This window comes from Girardinichthys multiradiatus, chromosome 17 (assembly GCF_021462225.1).
Source record: "Girardinichthys multiradiatus isolate DD_20200921_A chromosome 17, DD_fGirMul_XY1, whole genome shotgun sequence".
NCBI classification, from domain to species: Eukaryota; Metazoa; Chordata; class Actinopteri; order Cyprinodontiformes; family Goodeidae; genus Girardinichthys; species Girardinichthys multiradiatus.
Genome location: NC_061809.1, coordinates 26,314,344 through 26,326,419, shown reverse-complemented (window position 1 = coordinate 26,326,419; position 12,076 = coordinate 26,314,344). Strand labels below are relative to the sequence as shown.

General features: G+C 43.2%; 1 protein-coding gene across 1 annotated transcript; it reads left to right on the top strand.

The window, feature by feature from the left end:
* The first annotated feature begins 265 nt into the window (after positions 1–265).
* On the top strand, positions 266–11,562 carry rab21 (RAB21, member RAS oncogene family). The gene is made up of 7 exons (XM_047390205.1): positions 266–717; positions 5,929–5,988; positions 6,074–6,181; positions 7,051–7,114; positions 8,401–8,455; positions 8,571–8,659; positions 9,904–11,562. Exons 1-7 carry the CDS (start codon positions 571–573, stop codon positions 10,041–10,043), a joined length of 663 nt encoding a protein of 220 aa, XP_047246161.1. The 5' UTR covers positions 266–570; the 3' UTR covers positions 10,044–11,562.
* The last annotated feature ends 514 nt before the right edge of the window (positions 11,563–12,076 follow it).

Here is a 12,076-nt window from a genome sequence, read left to right as displayed (position 1 = left end):
ATCACATACAATCTCAATAAAATACAGTAAAGTTTGTGGTTGTAATGTATCAACATGTGGAATGATACTGTAGCTCTTCAGCTAAGCATGAAAAGTAGGAACATTTCTTGAGACAAATATCTGACTTATAATTGACTAATTAAAACTTCATTTATCAAGAGACAAACGCTGAAATTATTATTAACGTTACCGTAATACAAGATGGTTAAAGACCAGCATTTAAATCTTCTCAGAGTGAGTCATCGTCTTGTAAATAGACGACCTTGGTTAAAGCTAGCTGGCTAGCTGTTAACTCAGACTGACGCCATTAGTTGGAGAAAAGAAGGCGTAAGAATCAAGGAGAAACGACCCGTTTCCCATTTTATGATCCGTTCTCCTTTCGCAGCCGACGGATACTGTTGAAAGTCAGGGTCGTGTGAGCTGGACCGGAGCTGCTCTGATGCTTTTAGCCTCTTTTTAAAGTCGGAAGTCGGAGTAAGGTTCGGACGGGGTTAGCATTGTTAGCAGCTCGAGAATAAGCGTCTGTTTTTCTGGATAAAATCTCGAGGATTTCCTGACTAAAGTGACACCATGGCAACAGCGGGGGCGGCCGGGAGCAGCGGCAGAACCTACTCCTTTAAAGTGGTCTTACTGGGGGAAGGCTGCGTGGGGAAAACGTCTCTGGTGCTGAGATACTGCGAGAACAAATTCAACGACAAACACATCACAACTCTGCAGGTAAGACGTCCAGGGGGACCCGAACCCACCGAACCGGGCTGCTGGTGAGCCCAAGCCACCCCAGGGGTTGAGCAGGGTCGTGGCTGGAGCCGGAGCTGCGATCCGGCGGGGAGGGGGGCAGTCAGGTGTTTGTGAGGGTTGTTGATCCAGACCCGGGAATGGTTCTGGTTTCACTTCCTGACGCGATCAGAGTGTTTGGACCCACTTCCGCAGAAGCTTTGGGCGGAGAGAGGATGTCCGCTCTCACCTCACTCCCATAAAAGATATTTATGGCACCCTCACATGTCCTGAAAGAAGAGTATTATTTACATTTTTAATCGAAAGCCTCCATCTGCAGCTCTGTGTGATCACATCAGAATAAAACAAGTCATGATGTTCTTAGAAGGTCTCAAACGTTTAAATATATTGCTTGATGAAGCTTCAGTGTGTTTTATTGGGATGTATGAGATAGACCAAAACAAAGTTTTGTATATTGATGAAAATCAAACAGAGGGTGGTTGTCCTGCTGGAAGGTGAACCTCCACCTCGGTCCCAAGTCTTCTGCAGCCTCTAACAGGTTTTTTCTCCAGTTTTGTCCTTGATATTTTGCTCCATCCGTCTTTCCATCAGCTCTGACCAGCCTAACCATCCCACTGGAAAGAAAGCATCCCCACAACATGATTCTGCCACCACCATGTTTTGCCATGGGGCATGGTGGTCAGGGTGATGTTCAGCCTTGTTGTCCTGCTCATGTGGTGTAAATATTTTTGCAAGGACTTGTTAGTTCATCCCTTGACCCAAAACCTGTAGGACCTTATTGAGTTTATCAGCCTCTCATATTTTTTGTCTTTATTCTTTCCCTTTCACTCGTCCTGTTTTAGATTTCCTACTTTTTGGGACCCAGGTTGGGCCAAACGTCAGCTGTTGGGCCGATGCCTTTACATTTAACTCTAGAATAGTTTGATATATGGAGGAGTTCATGGTCGACTTGGTCACTGCAAGGTGCTGAGGTCCAACTTCGGAGAGGATTATCTGTGACATCCACTCCTGGGAAGAGTAGCAGTTCTTTCAAATGTTTTTCTTTCAGGAATAATCAGAAAACGGATCCCAGTGAGGCATTAATATTGCTCACATGTTGTACATAAAGTCTGTTGAAGCAGTCGGAGACAAACATGAGAGATTGGTACAGTTATGCTGGGTTCCTCCTACTATTTATCCTCTTCCTGATCTGCTGCTCATCCTCAGAGTGTTTAAACTGTTTATCTGCTGCTCAGGTTGCAGAGACTCTCACTTTCTGCAGGTTTCAGGGGAAAACGAAAGAGAAAACAGCTTAAAGGTGAAAGATTCAGTCTGAGGAAAAGTGGAAGTATTGTGGCACAGCTCATAAACTCCTGTAATCTGATCTGTATGGAAGAGTGGCAGCAGTGTGCCACAAGCCATGTAGTGGAGGACACAGTAATGCCCCTTTTCCACTGGCTCGATTTGGCCCTACCCGACTCGTCTCGGCTCGCTTTGAGAGCGTTTCCATTACTGTTTTTTCCATATCGTTTTCGTTGAGACAGCGCAGGGAAAAGTTAATAAAACTCAAGAGACTACAATAATATTAAGGACCACAGTGGCCGGAGAAGGTCATACATGTCATTTTACCATTTACAGATCATAAACCAGCCTGAAGGCTGACAGAAAAGAAAAAGGACACATCAGCTTTCTGAATTACACGCAGGTAGGGGGCGCTGTATTTAATAACATCCTAAGCCAGCTGGTCACCCATAAAATCAGGTGTTCAGACGCACAAACATTTCCCCCAAAAACACATCAAACAAAACCACCATGAAACAGCGTGTTTGGTTCTGACATTTATTGACGGTCCTTTAGCGAAGCAGCGTCTGCAGGAGGAGGGAGCGGGCAGAGAGCAGCTACCTGTAATCAGACTGCCTTCATTGGATCAAACGGGTCCAACATCACACCTAAAACTAACTTCAAAGGTCATAAGTTCACGGTTTTGCACTTTAAAGTTCTTACTCATTATTGCCATAGATAAGACAAAAACTTCCTTATAAAGCCCAAAATTGTAACTTGTTCAGCTACACTTTGGAGCTTCACCACAGTAACGTTAATAGCAGCACAGCGCTCACGGCTGGAGGCGGGGCTTCAGCCGTCGGTGGGTCAGTGGAAACAACAGTTACTGTACCGAGTAGAGCGAAACCGAGTGGTGCAGAGCTGCACCGGCTAAAATGAGCCAGTTTAAAAGAGGCATAGCTGGTTTTTCTCCAGGACTGACCTGGATTTAACTCCATCCATCTTCCATCAACTCTGATCAGCTTCCCACAGAATCAGAAAAGCTTTATTGCCAAGTACGTTTTTGGACATACAAGGAATTTGTTTTGGCGTAGTCGGTGCAATACAGTACAAATTAAACAGTATAAACATATCTACAATATAATATAAATATATGTGCACAGTTTTAAGTGAGTGAGAGTAAATATAGAGCAATACAACAGTGCAGGTGATCATTGTGCAACTAAAGCAGGAGTCCAAGCTGAGCGTTAATGTAACACATAGAGTTACAGGTTACAGGTGTCCTGTCAGCGAAAAACAAAAGGGGGGGGGGGGGGGGGGAGTGTCAGGGTGGTTTCCGGGCTTTGTTAACCAGGCTGGTGGCAGATGGGAAAAAACTGTTCTTGTGGCGTGAGGTTTTGGTCCGGATGGACCGCAGCCTCCTGCCAGAGGGGAGAGTCTCAAAGAGTCTGTGACCGGGGTGGGAAGGATCAGCCAGAATCTTCCCTGCCCGCTTCAGGGTCCTGGAGGTGTACAGTTCCTGGAGCGACAGTAGACTGCAGCCAATCACCTTCTCAGCAGACCGAATGACACGCTGCAGCCTGCCCTTATCCTTGGCTGTAGCAGCGGCGTACCAGATGGTGATGGAGGAGGTGAGGATGGACTCAATGATGGCTGTGTAGAAGTGCACCATCATAGTCTTTGGCAGGTTGAATTTCTTCAGCTGCCGCAGGAAGAACATCCTCTGCTGGGCTTTCTTGATGAGGGAGCTGATGTTTGGCTCCCACTTGAGATCCTGGGAGATGATGGTTCCCAGGAAGCGGAAAGATTCCACAGTGTCAATTGTGGAGTCACAGCAAGATGCTGCCACCACCATGGTGCCTTTAGGGTGATGTTCAGTGTTAGAGCACCTCCACACACAGAGCTCCCCCTTCTCAGAGCATCATCTTCCATACTTATGCCCCTTTTGAAGCGTCAAATGACAAAGCAGATCCATGTGTCAGAATGGCCTAGTCAAAGTACAGACCTAGATCCAATTGTGAGTTTCTCTCAAGACTTTAAAATAGATTTTTAGAGATGCTCCATTTCAGATTACTGCACTGCTTTGTTTTGGTCAAATGAAATCCTAATAAAATACACTAAGGTTTGATTATGTAACATGGCGAAATGTTTAAGGCGTAAATACTTTTAGGAAGACATGTAAAGTCTGAAGGTGGATGTTATTGTTGCTTCACCTCACTTCCTGGTGATATTTCTATTTCTTTACGCTTGCTTCAATTTTTCGCTTTTCTAAATTCATGCAGAAAGAAAATACAGAAATGCACATTGACCTAAGACTTTTGCACATCATTTTTGATGCCAGACATTGGACCTGAGCTACAGCTGCATCTGGGATGTTCTGATGGTCAGGACCAGGATGCCCCAAAGCTACAACTGCAGCTGAAATGTTAAACACACAACTCTCTTCTCTTTATGCAGATTTAACTTGTAGAGCTGCATTCTGGGAATTGCGGTCTGTCACAACCGAGGCGAAGAATTGTATCAACTGGGTTGTTTGAGTGAGTGGAGGTGTTTGACAGATGGAGGAGGGGTTTGGACCCCGTTGCAGTCACACGGCCGCCGCCTCCCATGGCTGCAGGGCTCATCTTCTCACATGAGCAGCGTCACTGCTGGATGCAGATAAACGATTAATTCTCAGCTGCTCCAGCGACTCAGATCCTCAGACTGAAAGGGATGAGCGATAAACGAGGCATGAGATCTACATTAATGAAACATCATGGTTTGTCATGGGACTGTGAGTGCAGCTCATATCATAGTTTAGATGTTGCACAATAAGCTTCCGTGTCATGGGTGGGACGCCGGTGAGAAAAGGTGATAAAAAAACACTTAGGATCAATAAAAACAGCTGCTGCAGTTTGTGTCGTGTCTTCAACAAGAAATCAGTCATATTTAATGTTTGTCTGCTTGTCTTTGAGAAATAATGTCACACAGGAAATAATAATGTGTTTGGATCTGCTTCTGATCCTTCCGATTGTTTCTATGTGAACCTTTTAGATTAAATCTCCAACGACTGGAGGCCTAAAAGCTACACCTGTTCCCCAAATGGACTTTGAGTTTCAGTTTCCTGCCCGATGCGTGTTGAGCAATCTGTTTGCTGGAGGCGGTTTGTAGGTTCAAGTTAAACTGGCAGATCTAAGGTTACAGAAGCTGAGGACTTCCACACTGATGTTGGTAAATGTGTTTTCCTTCCTGTGGGCCAGGATGAAACGACAGCAGTACAAAAAAAACGACGTCTTTCAGGCTGTTGGACGCTGATGTCTTTAGTCTCATCTGACGTCGGGCTACAGCTGTTTATGCTGCTGTAGAACGGAGGCCTAACTGTCTACATCCATCTGTGAAGCATGGTGGAGGTGTCGTTATGGTTAGGATCTGCATATAAACTGAAAATGAAAGAAGCTTGATCCAGCACCAACTGTAACTTGATCCAGGGGTCAACCAGTGGGTCCAGTGGGTCTGTTTTTACACCAGAACCACACTGGCCAAGCCGAACTCACAAACAGGCACACATTCATTCACTGATAAGTGCTTTGCTCAGGGGGTGGTAGACATGTAGCAGGGGAGGAAGCAGGAATGGAACCCGCGACTGAGCCAAAGTGTCCCCGTGTCGCTGTCCTGTCTCCATCCCTTGTTGCTGTGATTGTCTCCTTGTCCATCCAGACTTTAACCTCAGATGACCTCTGTCTCCACAAGACCTCACACACATGTTGCATGTTCAACCAGTTGATCTCAAATGTGTTTCAGACGAATGAAATGACCAGAAATGTTCCTAAACGTCTGGCTAAAAGGCAGATGAAGTGTTGTAGCTCCTCTCCAGTAATTCTTCACTCTGGCTGAATGCCTCCGTGTTTAATGGAGTGATTTGTTCAATTATTAACTCCTCCTCTTCCTCTGCAGGCGTCCTTCCTCACAAAGAAGCTTAACATCACAGGGAAGAGGGTTAACCTGGCCATTTGGGTAAGACGCGCTCTGATCCTGGGTTCATGCCACCATCGTGATGCGTTCAAGTACAAAACTGTAACCTGATCTTGTGTGTTTGCAGGACACGGCAGGTCAGGAGCGTTTTCACGCGTTAGGTCCAATCTACTACAGAGACTCCAATGGAGCCATTCTAGTGTACGACATCACAGACGAAGACTCCTTTCAGAAGGTAACGATCGGTAATCTAGGTCAACAGAAGTCACACCGTCTTCTGTTGGAGAACTGTTCCCAAAAACAGAATCCTGACTCTCTAAAAGATTCAGGAGTTTGTACAAATTAGGGAATCTGTTTTCCAGACTCTGAACTGATTCTTTATTTTTTAAGACATTCCTGATTTTGGTCTATATTTTGAACCAGTTCCCGACATCGAACAGATTTTTCTGTTTGATCCCAGAGAAAACACCGAAAATAGGACTTGAACTTCAGCAAGATGTTTCTCAAGGAGCGGTTGACTGAAAACTTGGTTTTTCTCAGAAAAACTTCTCTAAAAATCTGAGGAAACCACGGAGAAAGACCAAACGCAGACCCTGAGAGATGCATCACCACTAGTTGATTTTCCACTTCATCCCAGGAGAATCTGGCTGTCAGGAAGTTAAATTTGTGAGAACCACCAAATTATTCAGGACCACAGCATGAAGATGGAGAGGTCTTCTAAGGTCATCTTCACTTTTATTAAAAGGAGAAAATGTGGAGTTATCGCTCTTCTCCATCCCATTAGTTCTGCTCTAAAGAACAGTAAACACTGGAGTGAGAGCGCCCTCTGCTGGAATCATCTCAGGTTTTTCTTTCCTGAAAAACATGTTTTTATACCAAAGTTAGTGAAGCAGAAACTGCCTGATGTTCCGGTAAGAAAAGATTTAAAACAAGCCGGATTTACTAACAGCAACGAGTCCAGAAGCACAGCTTATCTGAAGCTGAAAGAAATCGTTTAATGTAAACACTGCCCAAAATGTTACATTTTTCCTAAAATGAAAGAACTACAAAAATATCGGTGGTGTCCTTTTACTTAGATTGTTCTCATTGTGTTTGTGTTTGCAGGTGAAGAACTGGGTGAAAGAGCTGAGGAAAATGTTGGGAAACGAGATTTGTTTATGCATAATAGGTGAGTTACTGCAAAAATGAGCTAAGAGAAACATTACTGACAGAAAACCGTAGTATTTACTGAGAGGAAATGGTCCAGCAACACATCTCAGTCAAACTGAGGCCTCTGATGTGATGTTGGCAGGTATGATTGTGTTTATTTCATCACTTGTTGTTTAGGTCAGAAGAGAAGTAAGGAGTCAGATAAAACTGAACATATCAGCAGAGGAAAACTGCTCAGAAAACTGTTCATTATCAGACTCCATCATCTAGATTTCAGGTTAAAGAGAAACTTTGAGTTTGTTGTGTTGCTGCTGGTGTCATGGCTGCTGCAGCTCTGGCTTCATGGGAGGATGTTTTCCAGTGTTTTAACTGGATTAAATTGTGGCCATCATGTGTTCGGACCAGATTGAATATGCAGTTTGGAAATGTGATTCAGCGGGTGGATGAAGACGCTGCAGTCTCATAACAGCTGTTTGTGTTTCATTCATGGAGTTCTCAGTTTGTGTCTTTAAGACACTTAACCTGCTGATCAGGCAGCATCAGTGGATCTTGGTCCACCCTTCACAGCAATTAGAGCTGCAGGGCTTCTGGGGTTTGTCTCCACCAGCTTTGACTGAAATGTTTCCCCATTCTTCTTCCTAAATCAGCTCAACATCAGTGAGACTGGATGGAGAGAGTCTCTGAACTTCAGTTTTCAAGTCTTGCCACAGATCGTTAGTTCGATTTAAACCAAGACTTTGACTAGACCATTGTAACACTTGAATCTGCTTTGATCTAAACCATCCCATTGTATCTCAGGCTCTATGTTTAGGTGGTTGTCTTGCTGGAAGGTGAACCTCCATCCCAGTCTCCAGTCGTCCGCAGGTTTTCCTTCAGGATTGTCCTGGATTTAACTCCATCCATCTTCCCATCAACTCTGACTCGTTTAAAAATCTTTTCGACTGTATTATTTTTGTATGCAGCTAAAAAAGATGTAAAAACAAGTGAAATTCTTTACAAGCGGAATTATATTTAACTCGTCCAAACTGTCAGTTAAAGCTGTAGTTTTTGTTGTTGAAACCAGAGGTTCGCTGGTTTATTTCTAAAACACCCATTTTTATAAATCCAGATCTTTTGTAATGTTTTCCAAGCGGATGAGAAGTGTTGTAAACGTGATATTTCTGTACTTGTGATCTAGTTTAATAATTATAAACCACTAGTGTATTCAGCCTTGTCAGACACCACTGGATCTCTAGAAATCTACTGGAAATCTGCCTGGTTGTAAAGCAGCCATGTTTATCATGTGAAACGTTTGTGTCTCTGCAGGTAATAAAATAGATTTGGACAAAGACAGAAACGTCTCAGTGGAAGACGCTGAGAGGTGAGGAGCACTGGGCAAAATCAACAACTACTCATGCTGAGCTGTTCTGCTGCAGGCAGACAGATGGCGCTGACGAGTCTCTCCCTGCTGACCTCTGTCCTCTGTTTCTGTGCAGCTATGCAGAGTCGGTGGGAGCCAAACATTACCACACATCAGCCAAGCTAAATAAAGGCATCGAGGAGCTGTTCTTGGACCTGTGTAAACGTAAGAGCAGAGCTGAATCTGATCCTGATTTTTGGTTTCTCCGGGTTCTAACACCCAGTTCAGCTGTAGATGTTCATATCAAGCGGAAGGTTGCAGAAATAAGGTAAATGTGCCAAAATATTTTATTTCAAGAAAACAAGATCAGGTTTTTGAATTGAAACAAAGCAAAGATCAGAGCAGCAACAATATGAGATTAAAACTGCAGAGTAGGGACTCATCATCTCCTCTTCCTCGGTCCTATCTTAGTCCTCTGCATTAAAACCAAACTGCACACAGTTTACCTGTAATAAGTTTGGTTTGGTCCCTCTACCTATTTGTCATGTTTTCCCTGTGCAGTCCTTGTTTCTTTCCGGGTACTCCGTCGTCCTTTAGGTGTGAGAGTGTGTGTCCTGTGTTGTTTTGGGAAAATGTCTCATTGCATATTTTAAAAATAATTTTACAGCCATAAAATCACATTAAAGTGAGTCAACCCACCATGATGTTGCTTTGTTATTAAAACCTCTATTCTATTTGAGCGCATTAGCTGACAGAAATCTTCAGTCATGGAAATTTAACCGGTCTGAGTTTTTCCTTCAGTTGTTCGCCTTCAGGATGGTTGGAGAGAGGAGTATGAAGCAGCATCTTCTCTGCTCGCCTTCGCTTTGTCTACTATTCATGAACTAAACTAAATAGGGCTACATGAAGCCTCTTAGTGCAACCTAATGGTTTTATGGGTTGAAGCTTAAGCCTTCAGTTAATATCTGAAGGTGCCATAGTTTATTTTAAAGCGAGAGGAGGCACATAGGCCTAAATTACCAACATAGGTCCTCACAAAGCTGCTCGCGCCGATCACTCAGCAGACACTGAGCGCCGTTTTTACTCTCAGATATCATATCCTAAGAAAATCATTGTCACGTCTCTGCTGGATGTTTGACTCAAAGCCACCGAAGCATGAAGTCATGCAGTCATATCTCCTGGTTGTCATGGTAACCGTTGGTTCTGCCTCCCTGGGTTACAGTTAAAGGTTCCGATCCGGCCCCAAACCCACCGCTTTGTTCTTTTTAGTTTTTTAGAGGCTGAAAGGTGAGAGATTTTTACTCTAACCACTTTTTAGACGGTCTTCCAAACCTAAACCTCCACCCAACTGAAGCAGGTTGAGTTGAAAACCCATCAGTTGCTGTTGCCTTCACGTCTTCGTACTCCGTTCTTTTTTATAAGCAGGAAACTTTCCAGGCAACACTTTCTAATTCCTGTTTTTCCCTCAGGGATGATGGAGACGGCTCAGGCGGAGGAGAGAGCAAAGGGCAACGGAGCCAGCCAATCATCATCAAGTAGGCGGGGTGTACAGATCGTCGACGACGAGCCGCAGGCCACGCCCGCCGGAGGATGCTGCTCCACTGGATAACACACACACACACACACACACACACACACACTGCCTGCATACATAAAACCAACACACACCTTTATCCGTCTGTCCTCCAGTTCGTCCGCTCAAAAATATCTCTGCCTCTGCTGCTGAGGATCATGGGAAATCCTATTTAAGTTAGTTTCATCTGCTCCTAAATAAAAGCCCTTCAGATTTATCCGAGTGTGCTTTTGTAGCACTTTGATCTGTGCAACGAGTCTGTATCTTCAAACCGCTGCTCTGTAACATTAAACATGGCGGCTCCTGGGATATTTTCAGTTGTTTGGCGACTAAGCTGCTTTACTGACCTTCATTAACTTTCATCGGGGAGTAAAAACATGTTATTAAGGAGCACGCTGGCAGTCGGTGGTGCAATGGCTCCACCTGCTGGGCGAATGTGACAGAAACCTTAAAGGAGAGTTCAGAGTTTTCTTTTAATCAGCTGGCAGTAAAAATGCAGACACACCCTCAATGTTCCAGCAGCGTCTGTGGAACAAGTCAGGAAACGTTTGACATTTGCTCCGTAGCTGCAGAAATACAGACGCTGGGTTTGCTTTCTTAGAAAAAGCTCTGAGCTCAGCCTTTAATGCGTTCAAGTCACTTATTAAATATAAAGCATTCACTAAATAACTCTGTACGTAAGCAGAAAGTGAACCTGTTCAGCTGTGGAAAGTTACTGCTAGGATTCATCTTTTATTAAATTTTATAAACTGTGTGAGAAAATCTATTTTAGACGAACAGACGGAGGAAACTCAGCTTCATAACCTTAATAGTAACTGATTTCCGCTCCGATGTTGTTCCTCTTTTTTGATTTGTAACTTTAAAAGACATGTTGCCGACAGAAAATCAAACATGGATGGAAATATTTATCAGTTGTCAGATATTTTAATTGTTAATAAAAGATGTAAAAACAAAAAGTGATGTATTTGTCTAAAGGGGTCCAGTCTGTGACGACTGAAGCAGAAAAATACAGCTACACCTATAAATGTTTGCATTTTTCTTGCTCTGTTTTCAGTTATTTTGTTTAACTTCAGTTTGATTTTGGAGAAACCTCTAGTTGCTAAAAGTTTAAATAACGAAACCCTAAAGCTTTTTATTCTGTCAGTTTTAAACATTGAATCAGAGCTGCAGCTTTTCTCTTCAGATCAATGATTTCTGCTCTGAAACACGCTGAAATATTTAAAAAAACCCAAATTTACATCGAAGGATGACTCGTTTCTCCAAGATTCAAAATATTTTTTACATTTAAAGAGGAAATCTAACAAAAATAATCACATAAAAGAAGCTGAAATGAACAACAATGTGCATTTATGTCTAAATAAATGTGTTGTGTTGATGTGCCATTATTAATGATTGTATGAGGAATCTCCCCACTTGGCTCTGCTCCTCTTCATCACTTAACGTTTTGATTTTCTGACTCCCAGAACAGAGAACCTAAACTGTGCATGTTTGATTCCTGTAAACAGCTTTGTTTGTCTCACTTTTCAACTAAATAAAATAAGTTATTTTACAGTGATGGAAATCTGTTTGAGTCTCTGCTTCTCTTAGGAAACAAGAACCACCTGCAGCCCGGATCCGTCTGAAAATGAGGCTTTTTAGCTGTTTGGGTTGAAAGAATATTTCAAAGCATTTTGCTGAAGACATCGGCCCTTTCAAAGTAAAACTTCCTGACAGAACAATCCTGTAAAAAAACGTTTAAAAATAAATGATTTAACCAAAGACAGCGGTTGTTCTGAGCTACCACCTATCATCTTTCACTTATCTCTTCCCACCAGCAACTTCCAGCTCCACCAGTAGGTTCCCAGGAGCTTCTCAGTTCAGAAGAAAAACACAACCAGCCATTTTATTAGGGACACTTTGCTAATGGAAAGTTGAACCCATTTTTGACCTCAGATCTGCCTTTGTGATCAAGAGGATATTCAGTGTAGTCTGTCATGTTCTTCATTTCATGAGGCCTTCTTAACACAATCATCTCCAGAGGTTTTTTAGAGGAATCCACAGAACAGAACCAGCCTTCTTTATCAGCTTGT

Coding starts and splice junctions, on each gene's coding strand:
- rab21 (XM_047390205.1), top strand. CDS start 571: ATGGCAACAGCGGGGGCGGCCGGGAGCAGCGGCAGAACCTACTCCTTT. Junction 718..5,928: donor AACACATCACAACTCTGCAG/GTAAGACGTCCA, acceptor CTTCCTCTGCAG/GCGTCCTTCCTCACAAAGAA. Junction 5,989..6,073: donor GGGTTAACCTGGCCATTTGG/GTAAGACGCGCT, acceptor GTGTGTTTGCAG/GACACGGCAGGTCAGGAGCG.